Raw genomic sequence first — 19,687 nt, 5'->3', positions numbered from 1 at the left:
ATGGCCCCGCCCCCACTGATGACATCATCACTCAATACTCACAACCGGCGCAACGTCATAGAATGTCTCTGAATAGATTCACTTTTTAGGGGAAAATAAACTAGACTTCCCATAGACTTCAACACAAAATAGCATCACAAAACAACGTCCGTACACAGCCGGCAGTCGTGAATAACTTAAGAAATCACTAAGATTAAACACGTCAAGTAATTATATGTCCAGCCCGCCTGCCATAGAGCGTGTAAGATGCACCAACAAACTTAAAGGGAAACTCTTCACTGTTAAAGTTGATTCCTGCGATTATCATGAGAACAGTTGTCAATATCTCACATAATTATCAGGACATAAATAAGCCTACACGTTGTAAATAGTGTAAATGAGCGCAATTTGCAAACTATTATGATAAATTGCAATAATCATGTCTAACGACTTCATAACGGACATTGTTACGAACTAATGCGATGTACATGTAACTTTATTGATGTCATCTGGCATTTTGTAATGTTTACATTACACTCAAAAAAACACAAATGAAATTATACAGTAGGCTATTGACTATTTACTTGTAATTTAGCTGCAATCATGTAAAAACGTTATAAGCCATCAAACGCGGTAGGCTACTTTATTATTATAAAGTGCAGAGACGCTCTGCGTGAGTGGTATTTACGAAAGTAACATTAAATACAAGTACTCTACGGCGACTCTAGGGGGAGCTGTTTGACAAAAATGGAATTCCTGCATAGTGTGCCTTTAATTTGGTCAATTTAAAAACATGTCCCTTCATTCTCCTAGCGTTAAATTGGTGTAACAACCCAACCCAGTGTCCAGAGGCGTCTTACCCGGACATTTACTCGCAGTCGTACCTCATCGAGTCAAATTTGAACTAATTTGCGGGCTGAGAAAAATGAGAAATATTCCTCAGATGCATGTCCGTAATTTATAGCAAAGCATCTAGCATTTATGTATAACGTATATAACGGCGTAACACGAGTTACGCAATTATACGGGAAACACACTCCTGTTTACTTCCTGTCTCTATGAAGCCCCTCCTTCTGAAAAGCACACTGTGCTCTGATTGGTCGGCTGGAGCAGTGTGTTGTGATTGGTCGAGCGCTTTGAGTGTGTTTGTGAAATGTCCCGCCCCTTTCCATAACCACCAGTTTAACACACTACTAACTAACTCAACCAGGCCCCGCCCCTTTATTCTGCGTATGCCTTGGGTCGTTTTTGAAAGTAAACATCTTTAAATATATATATTATGTCTTATAATATACATTATAATATATCTTATAATCAGAGTTGGGTATAACGCGTTACAAAGTTATTCTAATTACGTTTTGTGATAACGCAGTAATGTAACTCACTGCATTTAAAATTTATGTAACTTGATTACTGATGTCAATAAAATTAAGTTACTTGCGTTACAAATTTGAACTAATTTGCGTGCATCAGGGAGCCGCTATCAATATGCGGGAGACTTGGGATGTCTGCAATATTAAATTACGGAAAGAACTGAGTTTCACTTTGTAGTTTTAATAGGTTTTCAAAGTAACTTGAAAGTAAAGTAATTAGTAATCTGATTACTTTTTACATGCAGTAATCAGTAATGTAATCAAATTACAATTTTAAAGTAGTAATTAGTAATTTGTAGTGGATTACTTTTTTTGAGTGTCTTACCCAACACTGCTTATAATATATATAACCCCACTGGGTTGGGTTGTTACGCCAATTTGACGCTGGGAGAATGAAGTGACATGTTTTTAAATTGACCAAATTAAGTTTGTTGGTGCATCTTACCAGGCAGGCTGGACATATAATTACTTGACTTGTTTAATCTTAGTGATTTCTTAAGTTATTCACGAGTGCCGGCTGTGTACGGACGTTGTTTTGTGACGCTATTTTGTGTTGAGGTCTACGGGAAGTCTAGTTTATTTTCCCCTAAAAAGGCGCGGGGACGAAATCGACAGTTAAGTTCCCGGATGTGCCGGAAGTGCGTATGACCCGCTTCCCCAAAGCATTGTTAGCCAATTACAGTCGCAAGTTCAGTCGTTATCAGCAGTTCAACGAGTCGTGTTTCCCGAAAACATCGTTCTAACGAACATTCGCAAACAGCATCGCAAACTTGTGTGTTTGAACGACAGATCTCGACCTGTGGTTAGAAGAATAGCTTCTTGTTTTTATGACATGTGGACTCAATAAATCTTTATCTTGAGCAAAATATGCAAACTAACATTCAGTGCAATCTGTGTCTTTTATTTAGATAAATGTAGTTTACGTCTTTGTCAAGAGATTTAAAGTGTCGTTTTTGAAGAGTGCGCATGTGTGAACGAGCTCTAGTGTAAGAAAGAGTCTATGATCGAATCTGGAAATAAAGAACAATAACTGAGAAAAATGAGAAATATTCCTCAGATGCATGTCCGTAATTTATAGCAAAACATCTAGCATTTATGTATAACGTATATAACGTTATACGGGAAACACACTCCTGTTTACTTCCTGTCTCTATGAAGCCCCTCCTTCTGAAAAGCACACTGTGCTCTGATTGGTCGGCTGGAGCAGTGTGTTGTGATTGGTCGAGCGCTTTGAGTGTGTTTGGGAAATGTCCCGCCCCTTACCATAACCACCAGTTTAACACACTACTAACTAACTCAACCAAGCCCCACCCCTTTATTCTGCGTATGCCTTGGGTGGCATTTAAACTAATGTATTTAACTAATGTCAAAAGTAAATGTCCCTTAAAACTCATCTTTAATGATAACATATTTTAAAAAAATGCCTTTATGCCTTAAACAGTTTGAATGTAACTCGACACCAGTAGTACCTCATCGAGTCACCATGGGAAGCCAGTGAATGATTTTACTTCGTTTTTGAAAGTAAACATCTTTAAATATATATATGATGTCTTATAATATACATTATGATATATATCTTATAATCAGAGTTGGGTATAACGCGTTACAAAGTTATTCTAATTACATTTTGTGATAACGCAGTAATGTAACTCACTGCATTTAAAATTTATGTAACTTGATTACTGTTACTGATGTCAATAAAATTAAGTTACAAATTTGAACTAATTTGCGGGCATCAGGGAGCCGCTATCAATATGCGGGAGACTTGGGATGTCTGCAATATTAAATTACGGAAATAACTGAGTTTCACTTTGTAGTTTTAATAGGTTTTCAAAGTAACTTGAAAGTAAAGTAATTAGTAATCTGATTACTTTTTACATGCAGTAATCAGTAATGTAATCAAATTACAATTTTAAAGTAGTAATTAGTAATTTGTAGTGGATTACTTTTTTTGAGTGTCTTACCCAACACTGCTTATAATATATATAACCCCACTGGGTTGGGTTGTTACGCCAATTTGACGCTGGGAGAATGAAGTGACATGTTTTTAAATTGACCAAATTAAGTTTGTTGGTGCATCTTACCAGGCAGGCTGGACATATAATTACTTGACTTGTTTAATCTTAGTGATTTCTTAAGTTATTCACGAGTGCCGGCTGTGTACGGACGTTGTTTTGTGACGCTATTTTGTGTTGAGGTCTACGGGAAGTCTAGTTTATTTTCCCCTAAAAAGGCGCGGGGACGAAATCGACAGTTAAGTTCCCGGATGTGCCGGAAGTGCGTATGACCCGCTTCCCCAAAGCATTGTTAGCCAATTACAGTCGCAAGTTCAGTCGTTATCAGCAGTTCAACGAGTCGTGTTTCCCGAAAACATCGTTCTAACGAACATTCGCAAACAGCATCGCAAACTTGTGTGTTTGAACGACAGATCTCGACCTGTGGTTAGAAGAATAGCTTCTTGTTTTTATGACATGTGGACTCAATAAATCCTTATCTTGAGCAAAATATGCAAACTAACATTCAGTGCAATCTGTGTCTTTTATTTAGATAAATGTAGTTTACGTCTTTGTCAAGAGATTTAAAGTGTCGTTTTTGAAGAGTGCGCATGTGTGAACGAGCTCTAGTGTAAGAAAGAGTCTATGATCGAATCTGGAAATAAAGAACAATAACTGAGAAAAATGAGAAATATTCCTCAGATGCATGTCCGTAATTTATAGCAAAACATCTAGCATTTATGTATAACGTATATACCGTTATACGGGAAACACACTCCTGTTTACTTCCTGTCTCTATGAAGCCCCTCCTTCTGAAAAGCACACTGTGCTCTGATTGGTCGGCTGGATCAGTGTGTTGTGATTGGTCGAGCGCTTTGAGCGTGTTTGGGAAATGTCCCGCCCCTTACCATAACCGCCAGTTTAACACACTACTAACTAACTCAACCAGGCCCCGCCCCTTTATTCTGCGTATGCCTTGGGTGGCATTTAAACTAATTGTCAAAAGTAAATGTCCCTTAAAACTCATCTTTAATGATAACATATTTTAAAAAAATGCCTTTATGCCTTAAACAGTTTGAATGTAACTCGACACCATTGCTTCATGAATATGCAAATTAGGAAACACAGCCCTGCTCAAACTCACCAGTCTCTCTCCGGACAAAACCTCCAGGAGTTTGATGAGCATCCGTCCATCCCGAAGATCCATGTACAGATCCGTGATCCGACAGGACACGCGCGCCAGGTGTGAGTTCACCCATTTGGTGAAGGTCTTCTTCTGCACTGCCTCTCGCTCATCTGCAGGAGGACAACACACACACTTCCTCAATAACTATACTTGTAATTGTGTTATTAAGCATCTTCCTAATTGTGGGAGTATCACTTTAAAAGACTGGAGTGGACTTGGAGTGACGAACTGGAGCGAATTTATTTAATAAAACTGCTACAACAGCAATACCGGTATTATAAAATAAACAATGATCAAAAGTTGATTAATAATAATAACACCATTATCTATTTAAAAAAAAATATGAACAGGTATTATTTAATTTAAAAATACTATTAAATGAAATATTAAATTAAAATAAGCAAATAAATAATCTCAATTTTATTGTAATAATTATTGGACGTAATATAAAATATTATTTAAATACAATATATTTTAAAATAGATAATAATCATACAATTATTTGGTTCTTTACAGACACAATTTAAAAAAAAATGATTTAAACAAAATAATTAAATTAATTAAAAAAGTAAGTAAATAAATAAATACAAAATAATTAATTAATACAAAATTATTTCATTTAAACATTTAAATAAAATAATAAATATATTATAAATATTATTATATTATTATAAATAAATATATAATAAAATATATTTTGAAATAAATAAATAAAAATAATATTAATAATAATAAAATTCTGAAATTTATTTTAATTAATTTAATTAATATTAAATAAGTCTTAATTGTATTTAAAATAATTTGAATACAAAATAATTTACTATAAAAATATGAATTGAATAAAATATATTTTAAAATAATAAATAATAGTAATAACAATACAATTATCTCAATCTTAATACACTTTAAGTTTGAATACAAAATATTATTTAAAAAATACTTTAAATAAAACATATTGTTAAATAAGTAAATAAATAAATAACAAATTTCCCACGATTCCCATAAACAATATTCCATAATTTTATATTATATACTTCATTAGCTGTGAGCTATTTATGGTTAACAAGTAATGTAATGATAATAAAAAAAATCATCCTATGAATTATTATTTATCTGCAACAAACAACTGAGTTTGCAGCTGAAACTGTGTTTTATATGTGCTATATTTAGTCAGAAATTAACTTGTTTTTCTAGGAAGAAATGAGGCTGTTGTAATGGTCCACAAACTTTGCACCAGACCACCCCCAAAAAACATTCCCGAATACTAATGACTGTTTTTGGATGAAGAATCAAATGATTTTAAAATAGTCTGTGTGAACCCACACATGCAAACACGTCGCAACCCGAAACCCTGTTGTTCTCCCTGCCAAATATTCAGCCACTTTCTAGCCATTATCCCATAATTCATGTGCTATCAGACAATTTCTCCACCAATCAGACGCAGTGAACAATGTAACGCAGACAAAGGGTGTTTATTTACGCGGGTTCGCCCACGGGTGAGCGGTTCAAATGCACAAACTTATTTATAATCCTCCCAATTTTCCTGTTATTGCATTCCTGGACCGCGCACAGACGCAAGCGTCTGATTCGATTGTTTTCCCGCCTCCTTTTTCCTGGTTGACCCCTGTGTGTTAAAGACGACAGACTGACCCCCCCATCCACCGTCTGAGACTGGGATGATGAGAGGAAGAATGGAGGGAGAGGTCGTCTGTGACAGTCTGACCCGAAACACAACAGAACCAACAATCAGAGGAAGAGGAACATCTGCCGTGAAGCAGGACAGAGGACAAACTCTTCTACAGCTGGGGCCATGCAGAGATCCATCATGTCAAATTAAATTACAAAATTAAATTAAAAAAAATAAATGTAATTAAATAATGGAAAAAATAAATAAATAAAAATTAAATTAATTTAAAAAAATAATAATAAAAAAATAAAAGAAAAATATTTACTGTCTGGGTAAATAAAATAAAAAAATAATAATAATTGATGAATAGGGAAATAAAATAAAATAAATATTTGGTGTCTGGGTAAATAAATAAAATATTTGGTGTCTGGGTAAATAAAATAAAATAAATATTTGGTGTCTTGGTAAATAAAATAAAATATTTGTAAATAAATAAATACAAAATAAAAAAATAATAATAATTGATGACTGGGTATATAAAATAAAATATTTGGTGTCTGGGTAAATAAAATAAAATAAAATATTTGGTGTCTGGGTAAATAAAATAAAATAAATATTTGGTGTCTGGGTAAATAAAATAAAATAAATATTTGGTGTCTGGGCAAATAAAATAAAATAAATATTTGGTGTCTGGGCAAATAAAATAAAATAAATATTTGGTGTCTGGGTAAATAAATAAAATAAAATATTTGGTGTCTGGGTAAATAAATAAAATAAAATATTTGGTGTCTGGGTAAATAAAATAAAATAAAATATTTGGTGTCTGGGTAAATAAAATAAAATAAATATTTGGTGTCTTGGTAAATAAAATAAAATATTTTTAAATAAATAAATACAAAATAAAAAAATAATAATAATTGATGACTGGGTATATAAAATAAAATATTTGGTGTCTGGGTAAATAAAATAAAATATTTGGTGTCTGGGTAAATAAAATAAAATAAAATATTTGGTGTCTGGGTAAATAAAATAAAATATTTGTTGTCTGGGTAAATAAAATAAAATAAAATATTTGGTGTCTGGGTAAGTAAAATAAAATATTTGGTGTCTGGGTAAATAAAATAAAATAAAATATTTGGTGTCTGGGTATATAAAATAAAATATTTGGTGTCTGGGTAAATAAAATAAAATATTTGGTGTCTGGGTAAATAAAATAAAATAAAATATTTGGTGTCTGGGTAAGTAAAATAAAATATTTGGTGTCTGGGTAAATAAAATAAAATAAAATATTTGGTGTCTTGGTAAATAAAATAAAATATTTTTAAATAAATAAATACAAAATTAAAAAATAATAATAATTGATGACTGAGTAAATAAAATAAAATAAAATATTTGTTGTCTGGGTAAATAAAATAAAATAAAATATTTGGTGTCTGGGTAAATAAAATAAAATATTTGGTGTCTGGGTAAATAAAATAAAATATTTGGTGTCTGGGTAAATAAAATAAAATATTTGGTGTCTGGGTAAATAAAATAAAATATTTGGTGTCTGGGTAAATAAAATAAAATATTTGGTGTCTGGGTAAATAAAATAAAATATTTGGTGTCTGGGTAAATAAAATAAAATATTTGGTGTCTGGGTAAATAAAATAAAATAAAATATTTGGTGTCTGGGTAAATAAAATAAAATATTTGGTGTCTGGGTAAGTAAAATAAAATATTTGGTGTCTGGGTAAATAAAATAAAATATTTGGTGTCTGGGTAAGTAAAATAAAATATTTGGTGTCTGGGTAAATAAAATAAAATAAAATATTTGGTGTCTGGGTATATAAAATAAAATATTTGGTGTCTGGGTAAATAAAATAAAATATTTGGTGTCTGGGTAAATAAAATAAAATAAAATATTTGGTGTCTGGGTAAGTAAAATAAAATATTTGGTGTCTGGGTAAATAAAATAAAATATTTGGTGTCTGGGTAAATAAAATAAAATATTTTTAAATAAATAAATACAAAATAAAAAAATTATAATAATTGATGACTGGGTAAATAAAATAAAATAAATATTTGGTGTCTGGGTAAATAAAATAAAATAGTTTTAAATAAATAAATAAAAAATTAAAAAATAATAATAATTGATGACTGGGTAAATAAAATAAAATAAATATTTGGTGTCTGGGTAAATAAAATAAAATAGTTTTAAATAAATAAATAAAAAATTAAAAAATAATAATAATTGATGACTGGGTAAATAAAATAAAATATTTATAAATAAAGAAATAAAGAATAAATAAATAATAATAATTGATGACTGGGTATATAAAATAAAATATTTTTAAATAAATAAATAAAAATAATAATAATACTAATAATTGATGACTGGCTAAATAAAATAAAATAAAATATTTGGTGTCTGGGTAAATAAAATAAAATAAAATATTTGGTGTCTGGGTAAATAAAATAAACTAAATATTTGGTGTCTGGGTAAATAAAATAAACTAAATATTTGGTGTCTGGGTAAATAAAATAAAATATTTGGTGTCTGGGTAAATAAAATAAACTAAATATTTGGTGTCTGGTAAATAAAATAAAATAAAATATTTGGTGTCTGGGTAAATAAAATAAAATATTTGTTGTCTGGGTAAATAAAATAAAATATTTTTAAATAAATAAATAATAAATAAATAAATAATAATTGATGACTGGGTAAATAAAATAAAATATTTGGTTTCCGGGTAAATAAAATAAAATATTTTTAAATAAATAAATAATAAATAAAATAATAATAATTGATGACTGGGTAAATAAAATAAACTAAAATATTTGGTGTCTGGGTAAATAAAATACTGGGTAAATAAAATAAAACAAAATATTTTGGTGTCTGGGTAAATAAAAAAATATATATATATTTGGTGTCTGGGTAAATAAAATTACAATATTTTTAAATAAAAAAAAATAATAATTAATACATTTTTTAGGACCATTAAGATTTTTTGCATTGTGACATTATTTGCATTATAACTAAGCACGTTTTCACTTCCTGCTGCTTATTTTACTTCTAAGCGTTTGTTTTTGACTAATTCTCAATGTCAATTTTCAATATGGTCACTTTTTACTGGGGTGAATGTGCTTAATTGTTATGATAATAATAGTAAAATAATGACAACAATGCTAAATATCTTCATGCAAATATCACTTGTTTTATATACTGTATTTCAATTTAAAGTACCTGATTGGTAATGATTGTGTTTACATAAAATACTGCCAAGCATTATACACAAAACAAATAATATATATATATATATATATAGTTCTTGATAGATTTCGTGAGAATCATCATCCTGTATTGTGTCATTTTTCTACTCATAATAACACTCTTGTGAAATGTTCTTTGCTCATGCAGAGAGTGTATATATGAGTGTATATGTATATATGAGTGTATAGTGTATATGTATATGTCTGCTATATAGACTTCTACTTCAAACAATGAGAAACATACTTGAACAACATGTGTAGAACTGATGATTGATTTTCTCCAAAGGCGACGGAACGGCTATAAAAGCAAATCATACACACTCTTATACATAAACACACACAGAAAAGTGCAGACCAGACGATGACGGATTTATTCTCTTCTCATGGACCACATGTTAAAATGCACGATCACAAACACACTACACGAGGAAAAACACATCTGAAATGAGACCTTCATGCGTAATATCTCAATTGTATCTCGTTGAAAGTTAAATTAAAAGGCAAGAACTTTGTTAAAGTCTCCAACATCTCAGAAGTTTGACAGAAAAAGACAACAGTGTGTCTAAAGTATCTCAACACTGATCGAAGTCACACACTTTCTCATCAAAACATCTGAGCTGTTATTCACACTCATATTATAACTCCGTCCTCTTACTATTGACTCATGTGCATCTGTTTTTATTTCTACAAAGTAATTTTAGGAGAAACAAAGATATTTAAATGGAATATAACTGAGATTCCTTAAATCTCCGGAGCTATTAAACTCTGAGCAACACACTTCTCCTCTGGGTTCATGCAAACTCACTTTTATAAACTCAATCCAAACCACAACATTTCAAAATGCATGTTTTTCCTGGATGAGGAAAAAACTGCACATTTCAACAGAGTCAGCAGGAAAAACAGATAACTTTATTCCTTCCTCTGCTTTAACATCTGATGCGACTATATGAGTGTTTTATGATCTTAAAGTGTCTTCTGTATTTACTGTCAGTGCTATCTGGAGAAACAGTTGAGATATTAAAAAAGAACTATTTCTTATTGTAAATCAAATCAAATAGAATTTGTACAATGAAAATGCATTTTAATTAAATAAATTAAAATTAATTACTTTTTACTCTTTTCTCTAATAATGCTGTCTAGGAGAATAAAATAAAGTAAAATTAAATTAAATAAATTTATTTCATGATAAAGCAGATTTTCTCCCCCCAGCTGCTCGATACTGTGATGTCATTTTACTTTTGAGGAAACTCATTAAATTTGAAGATTTAAGCATCTCAGGATATTCAGCAAAGTGTCAAAGCGTGCTGTCTACAAGAAACAACTGAAATATTTAATAAATAAATAAAATAAAAGTAATAGTGAAATAAAGTAAAATTATAAAATATAAATAAAAAACATAAACATGATAAAACAATAACAAAATAATTAAATTAAATTAAAAAATGACAAAATAAATATAAATAAATAAAAAACAAAAAATGATAAAACAATAATTAAAGAATTAAATTAAATTAAAAATGACAAAATAGATCTAAATAAATAAAAACAAAAAATTATAAAACAATAATAAAATAATTAAAATTAAAATAAAAATGACAAAATAAATATAAATAAATAAAAAACAAAAAATGATAAAACAATAATTAAAGAATTAAATTAAATAAAAAATGACAAAATAGATCTAAATAAATAAAAAACAAAAATTATAAAACAATAATAAAATAATTAAATAAAAATAAAAATGACAAAATAAATATAAATAAATAAAAAACAAAAAATGATAAAACAATAATTAAAGAATTAAATTAAATTAAAAATGACAAAATAGATCTAAATAAATAAAAAACAAAAAATGATAAAACAATAATAAAATAATTAAAATTAAAATAAAAATGACAAAATAAATATAAATAAATAAAAAATGATAAAACAATAATACAATAATTAAATTAAATTTAAAATGAAATAAATTAATTACAAAAATAATAAAAAATTAACTGGTGGCATTAATATAAATGGCTAAATAATACTGTTGTTAAATTAAATGAAGATAAAAAATAAAATGACTTTTGAGCTAATTCTCTATGGCGATTCCTCTGCTTGAACACTGAAGATTCGAGCATCTCAAGATCTCCAGCAAAGTGTCCGAGAAATAATCGGTAAAATGAGAAAGATCTGTATTTTATCGAGAACGATCTGCCTCTGACTTTCCTTCTGACGTGCCGCTGAACTAAGACTGCTTTGTGAACCCTGAACATCACAGCCAATGCCACCAAACGCTACATATGAATCCTCCCAGAGGATTGTGGGAAGGGCAAACAATGGCGTCAGTGTTCCTCCCCTCGGCCCGGCTCAAACCGCAGGGAACGCTGCAGGAATGCGGCAGCATCTGGACTAAACACTGCGTAACACACAACCTAAATCTGTGTTAATATCAATAAACTCTTCAAGCACAGCTTATCGCACATCTCCAGAGTGTTTATGACCTCTTTAATACCGGCTAGCTTGAATATGAATGGCTATATCATACCTAGAAGGAGATAAGTATTCTTGTATATAAGCATTTTTACATTATTTTAAAGAAAAAGCACATTTTCTCCCCCCAGCTGCTCAATACTGTGATGCCACTTTACTTTTGAGCTAATTCATTAAATTTGAAGATTTAAGCATCTCAGGATATTCGGCAAAGTGGCAAAGCGTGCTGAGAAACAACTGAAATATATATATATATAAAAAATCTTTAAAATAAAAGAAATAAAGTACAATAAAATAAAATAATAAAATATAAAAATAATTTAAAAACATTAAAAAAATAATTAAATTAAAAATGAAATAAAATAACAAAATAACTGATGGCTTGAGTATAAATGGCTATATAATACTGCTGTAAAAAAAAAAAAAAGTTAAATTAAGTATAAAAAAAAAATACAAAATATAAATTAATTAATTAAATAAAAAATGAATTAAAAAAATAAAATAAAAAATAAAATAAAAATTAACTGGTGGGTTTGTTATTAAAAATTCGAAGGAGGTTGTATACAAGTATTCTTATGTGGAAAGAATATCCAGGTAATGGGATTTAATATATTTTGAGAGCAATGGCAAAGTCAACTAAATGTCAACCAACATTTGCCTTTGAGCATTAAAGATAAATCAATACTGGAGTCTGGATCGTGGATCAGATCAGGACGTCGAATTAGTCATTGTGAAGCTTATGCATAAATGGTTCATACTAGTATATTTCAATTATACTCGATTATATTAACATGCATTCTAGCAATATAAGCTCCACTTTCACGCGAAGGTTTTAAGGGTGTATATTGAATACACAGCACTGAGTCAGTGAGATGTTCTCTATCTGATGTGGGCGGTGAGAGTTCAGGGATTGTTGATTTATTGGCGTTTCCTGCATCCTCAAAAATCTTTGTTTGCTGACCTCAAAACAAACCACACCCTGTCCTGCAACACACAGATAGTATTGTCTTTATTTTCAGGGGAAACAATCCGATCAAACTATCAGGAACAAAAAGAAGGATCTTGCAAAAATGCTAATAAATGCACACATTTAAGGGATTTAGACATGCACTAGTGGTCAAAAGTTGGCTGCATTTATTTGATCAAAAATACATTAAAAACAGTAAAATATTATTTAAATTTAGAATAGCTGTTTTCTATGTGAATATATAGTAAAGTGTAATTTATTCCTGTGATCAAAGCTGAATTTTCAGCATCATTACTCCAGTCTTCAGTGTCACATGATCCTTCAGAAATCACTATAATATGATGATTTGCTGCTCAAGAAACATTTATGATTAGTTTCAGTGTTGAAACCAGTTCATATTTTGGTGTAAATGGCAATACATTTTTTCCAAGATTAAAAAAAACCCAGCATTTATTTGTGTTACATTGATTTATAGATTTAATAGGTAGTCCGTATCAAGTTTTTGTAATTACATGTCAGGATTTATATTCATCACGGGTCAGCCTAAATGGGTTTTCTCCAACCCTGAAAGAACAAAAAAGTAATCATAATATATTATTTTAAATCAGTCTGAATGTGAATTCCAACGAAATGAAAAAGAGCAGACCATCAAAAAGACCATCACTTCTATTACTAAACCTGGAGTTGTGCTTTACATCAAGGACCGCAATGGAAACAAGTTTATTGTGTTATCCTTGACGAATTAGTGTATTTTTCACTATTATTTTGTCTAATAAATCAAATCAAACCTCCTGAAAACGAGGATGTGATTCAAATAATGTTGCTTGAAGAGCATATAAATCTTAGCATTTGATATGTTGATAAGTGCTATTATTAGCTAATAGCTAGCAATAGTCTAGAAATTCATTTGAGAAATCATGTAAATCCTACATACACACTGTAAAACCCAACAAGTTAAGCTAACTCATTTCATTTGAGGAAACCGATTGCCTCAATTCAATTAAGTTGATAAAAAACAATAGTTATGAGTACTCAGAACTTAAAATCGAGTCCACTAAAACAATGATATTTCTTAATACACAATTCAACTTTACGCTGCATTTAAATACTTTATATAGCTGAAACCTCACTATATTGAGTAAAAACAGTGCATTTATTTTTCAGGGATGTTTTAAATAAACTAAAGCATGTTCACTAAACTTAACCGGTTTAAGTTACAGGGAAGCAATTCCATTGATTTGTTTGGACATTAATATTTCTATTTCACATAGATTATTTCTCATGCAGTCGTGTTGTCACAACACAAGGAGCTTACATAGATTCAACAAAAATTCCTTAATGTTAATAAAAAATAATGGAAACACTGTCCATAATTGAATTAAGTTATTTTAAAGAGTATTTTTTATGGGATTCAGACGGAAACACGAGAAGGTCAAATCTGGGGTCAGAGAAAAGTGAGATCAGCTTTTCATATGAAACATTTTCTACTCTGAAATGATAAAGATTGTGTTACATTGATAAATAAAAGTGTTATTTTGAAACTTTTGAACGGCAGTCCATATCAAGTTTTTGTAATTACATTTCAGGATTTATATTCATTACGGTCAGCCTAAATGAGTTAGGCAAGCTGAATCCCTTAGTGTTTTTAAATCATCCCTTAAAACTTATTTGTTTAGGGTAGCTTTTCATAATTGCCATATTATTATACGAACATTTCATAATATGTTTTTATTTGGTATTTTATTCTTCACTGTCATTAATGCATTGTCTGTATAATTGTATGTTTTATCATGTTTCTATTCTTGTGAAGCGCTTTGAGATGCTACTTTTAAAGGCGCTATAGAAAAAAAAGTTTTTTATTATTATTATTATTATTATAATAATAAATGTGAATTCCAATGAAATGAAAAAGAGCAGACCACAGAATTCTTACCATCACTTCTATTACTAAACCTGGAGTTGTGCTTTACATCAAGGACCGCAATGGAAACAACTTTATTGTGTTATCCTTAACAAATGAGTGTATTTTTCACTATTATTTAGTCTAATAAATCAAATCAAATCAAATCAAATCTGAAAGCGATGCCGGGTCTGGGATTCAGAGTTGCACAATCTCAATACGGAAACACGAGAAGGTCAAATCTGGGGTCAGAGAAAAGTGAGATATGAAACATTTTCCTGATTTTCTGAAATGATTCATCAAATGCAAACGCAGCCATGGAAAGGTATGGATGTGTGTTTTCCTCTTTTCCCGGGTTTATCTGCTTCCCGCGGCGCAAACGTCAGCAGAATGGAATTCCTAAGACTTCCTGCGGAGTGGACAGATCTCCGAGGTCACGGTGTCACGTTCGGCATTCAGCTCGAAAACAAACCCAGCATTTCAACACTCCTGGCTAAAACCACAACACACAGTCTGAGTGTCTGAAACGAGCGCAGAAATAATAAAGATGTGAAGTTTCAAATATTCTAGAGGCACTTAATGTGAGTGCTGATGAAAAACATATGCAGGCTACTCATAAAGACAACATTGTAATGTATTTTTGGGCCAAATAGACTATTGAGTGTATATATGTTTATGTTTAACCTCTCTTTCATGTCCAAATGCCCATCTTGGCAAGTATCCTTGTAAACAGAAGTGTATGTCTTAACTGAAAGTATACAGTTGAGAAATAAAAGGCGTGTGTATCAGTATATTGGATCCGTGCATTAGCTCTTAAAGTGACAGCAGCCTAATAAACCTAATAAACCTGCAGCTGTCTTTGTTTTTATTGTTTATCAATCTTCACGGAATAATTTTGTAACTTTAATGAGGATTAATCTACATTTCATGCTTGGTAAAAAAATATTTAGGGCTGGAAAATTTTCTTAAATCACATTTCTGTAATATATATATATATATATATATACATAAAATATATATAGAAATTATCATATATTATACAGTTATTTTATAACTGTATTAAAAAAGTTAAATAAATTATAAATATATATATATATGTATATATAAATATTATTATAACAGAAATTTGATTTAAGAATTTTTTCCAGCCCTTAATATTTTTTGATAAAAACAGGCTATATTCAAATAAATAAAAATGTACTATATATATATATATATAAACGAATGAAATATATATATAAATATTTCAGAATACTAAGTTATTTTATAACTGTATTAAAAAAGTTAAATAAACTATAAATAAATAAATATATATATAGTAAATTTCTATTTATTTGAATATATTTTCACCATTATAATAAAACAAGAATATATATACATACATACAGCTGGTCATTTCTCACATTTCTCACGTTTAAACAAACAGAGCCGGAGGGAAGCAGATGCATGTTTATAATGCCATATTTTAAGTGATGACGTTCCTGTTGTGGCAACTCACAGTTCCTCCAGTGTTTCAGAGAGACAGCGATGAATGACCCGCTTCACCGGGAACATTCAGTCTCACGAGGAACACACTCCAGATTTACAGTCCATGATACCGCTGTGCCGCTCGGAGTGAGCTAGATCACTCCAAATCAGTCACTTACTAGTTTACATTTGCTGCCTATTTGGGCGCTAGAGTTCGAAACAGAGCTGATGATAAAGAATCGAGTCTGTCAAGCGATCACAGGTGTGAGTATCTCTAACTCAATCTCCCTGTTTCAGGTTGACTGGTTTACACTCCACCCTAGTTTCAAAGATACACGACAAACAGAAGTGAGGATGTGCACTAGTGCATCACTCCAGATGTGCAGAGGCCAGAACACTTACAACACGTACAGTTCATTTGCATTTCTGCTCATAACATAGAGTTTCGCATCCATTTTCTTTTTTACCATTATAGTGTTCTTGAGATGCTATGATTCTTTGGAGAAAAAAAACACTGCATCAGTGCATAACTTTTTTTATTTTTCAGCTGATGTTATCAATGCCACTTATTGTTTAATCATCATCATTTTTTAAGGTCTTATAAAGACACTTTTTCCCCATCCAATAATTTCCAAACGTTTAGAAAGTAAAATGATGCAAACGGTGTTGTTTTCAGTAACTGAAATAAAGCTGAAATAAAATAAAAACATTACCTGAAAAACTTTCACTAAAAATAAATATAAAACATTGTTTTCGGTAACTGAAATTAAGCTGAAATAAAATGCAATATAAGTAATACCTGAAAGCTTAAACTTGTATTAAATATAAAAACATAAAAAATTGATTTCAGTAACTGAACTTAAGCTGAAGTACAATAAAATATAAATATTACCTGAAAGCTTAAATTTGAATTAAAACTATATACTATATATTACCTAAAATTTTTAAGCTTAGAAATGAAATGATTAAATTGGAGACTAAAATTAGAGCTATATAGAAATATTTATTAAAAAAACGAAATATATATGTGAAAATTATATATATATATATATATAATTATATAGATATAAATGACAAAAGCACCAGAGGTGGAAAGAGTACTAGAATATTGTACTCAAGTAAAAGTACTATTATTTCAATTAAATTTTACTTAAGTACAGGTCAAATAACAGGTCTAAAAATCTACTCAATTAAAAGTGAAAGGTAGCAGTAGACCCCCCCCCCACCCCTGTATTATTATTATTATTTTTATTTTTTTACTCAGTAACGGACATGATTTAATATGTAACGAAGTACAATACTTCAATCAAGATTTTAAAAAGTACTTAAAAACATAGAAGTACACAAAAAACGACTTAATTACATAACGCGAGTAAATGTAATTCGTTACTTTCCATCTCTGAAAAGCACAAAGGCTAACTCAAAATATGACAGAATATAAATAACACTATAGAATAACTGGCCAAAACTAGTTTTCGAATGAAATGTTCTTTGTGAAACGTGATTCTAATTGTAACCTTTATTTTTGAGGGTGTCACACAATGAGCATGAGTGAGTGTTGAATGCAGGAACGGCTTCAGTGCTTCACGGCTTGAAACGCCCAGCTGAGCTGCTGTTCTCATGGTTTCCCTTCACTGCTTCCGACCGCTCGAATCTAGTGTCTCGTGTCTCAGTCCAACTGAGAGGTTCACATCAGGGTCGCTTCATCATGACAGGGAACGGAGTGAATCACACATCCTCACACTGACCCAATCCTCCCGGACCATTCAGACATCCCACTCTCGCTTTCAGTGGCGTATCTCTGCCAACAGCCCAACAGAGGGTCATTGAGGAGACCAGACGGCTTGGCAGCGAAACACACGGACGACAGAAGATCTGCTTCAGGACTAAACTGGCCTATCGAGGTCCAACATCAGCTGGACGCAGTCTTAGTAAACTATCTGTGGACAGACGCTGCCAGGATCATGCGTTTAAACTATTGAAGTTCGTCCACAATAGCACTAGAAATCCAAGAATCTGTCATTTATCTTGGCTATAATCTCTTCTGTCATGAGAGTTTGAAGAATGCTCTTGTGTATACAGTAGTTTGCATTGATTTTTAAGATGCATAATAAAACTTCTTGGCTTTGGCGTGGTTGCAACAATCTTAATATCAAACCATCAGATCTGAGGAACAAGATGCTACATGTCAGTATGAAAGCAAATACAATCTAATATGTGCTATCAGTACACAAGCATAAACTGAGGGTGCATTTTAACCCAATAACACTGCAGATTAATCATTTAAATCCACAATGAGTTTGACATTTAAAAAAAATTCACTCGTTTAGAAAAGGCAAGTAATCCATTGAATTAAACTGGAAATTTTGAAGTAGAAAAACTAAAATTTTGAATTATGCATGAAGAATTTTAAAGTATTTGGGTGGTGACAGCAAGTTTTCATCATTAAACTACTTGAAAGAAGTACAGGGTTAATCAGAGCTAAATCATCTGCTAAATGCATGAATGTAATGTAGATGTAGACTGCATTTTCAGTCTATTCAGAGTATCTATCCTCATCCCACTTCACCAGCATGACCTCAAACTGAGCCGTGATTCATCAACGTTTACTTCTTTACTGATAACAGAGCAATAACTCGTTTCATACTAAACAAACTTGTGCAATCTCATCCTGCATTCATGACTCTTAAAATGCTTCCTTTTGGTTATTAAAAGCGATGTGTAATAGCATGCATTGAGTCTCAAAACCAGAGCTCTGGGAAGACATCTGCACTACAGAAAAGGCAAACGAAAGCAATGGCGTAAACGTGTGAAATCGCTGAGTGTGTGAAGTGCCGAATGCCTAGTGTACATCTATTGATTTACCCACAATTAGAAAAGATGCGACTAACACACAATTTCTCGAGCTGCAAAACCAGGTTGGTGAATGCAATACAAGTCTACAGTGTCCAATACGGTCATACACGGTACAATACAACCGCTTTGTCAAACTATTTAAACACTCTCAAGGTACAAAAGCTGTCACTGGGGCGGCACCTTATTAAAAGATGCACATTTGTACCTAAAGAGTGCTTATTAGATCCTCAAAGGCACATATTGGTACTAAAAGTGCACATATTAGTAGCTAAATAGTAAATATTAGAAGGGCACAATCCCAGTGACAGCTTTTGTACCATTTTTTCTGAGAGTGAACAATGAGTAACAACAAAGGCGTCACATGCATCTTATTCTAAAAAAACCTTAAACCGCTGGACTCATTAGCACTCGCGATTCAAATGCATATGAAGCCGCGGCTTTAAGAAAAATGCCACTATCAGTGTGATAGTCAGCAGAACAAAACAACCACTCCCACCTTCCCGGGTTTTCCATTGTTGTCTATGACGGGCCATTCAGCCCCCCAATTGACTCGGATCCCGGTGATTTTGGGGAAGGGAGGTTAAGCATAGAAGTTGCATGTTTGCATGAAA

The 19,687-nt window shown here is 31.0% G+C and overlaps 1 protein-coding gene across 3 annotated transcripts in view; it reads right to left on the bottom strand.

Moving 5' to 3' along the window:
- Positions 1 to 19,687, bottom strand: part of sptbn1 (spectrin, beta, non-erythrocytic 1) — a 139,024-nt gene that overhangs the window by 69,654 nt on the left and 49,683 nt on the right. For all 3 annotated transcript variants that reach the window (XM_077229794.1, XM_077229795.1, XM_077229796.1), the window contains one exon: positions 4,491 to 4,642. In XM_077229794.1, coding sequence (XP_077085909.1) covers positions 4,491 to 4,642 — 152 coding nt within the window. The remainder of the gene's footprint in view (positions 1 to 4,490; positions 4,643 to 19,687) is intronic.

Source organism: Siphateles boraxobius, unplaced genomic scaffold, assembly GCF_051911475.1.
Source record: "Siphateles boraxobius isolate OS27281-9 unplaced genomic scaffold, OSU_SipBor_1 135, whole genome shotgun sequence".
NCBI classification, from domain to species: domain Eukaryota; kingdom Metazoa; phylum Chordata; class Actinopteri; order Cypriniformes; family Leuciscidae; genus Siphateles; species Siphateles boraxobius.
This window is presented reverse-complemented; position numbering and strand designations above follow the sequence as displayed.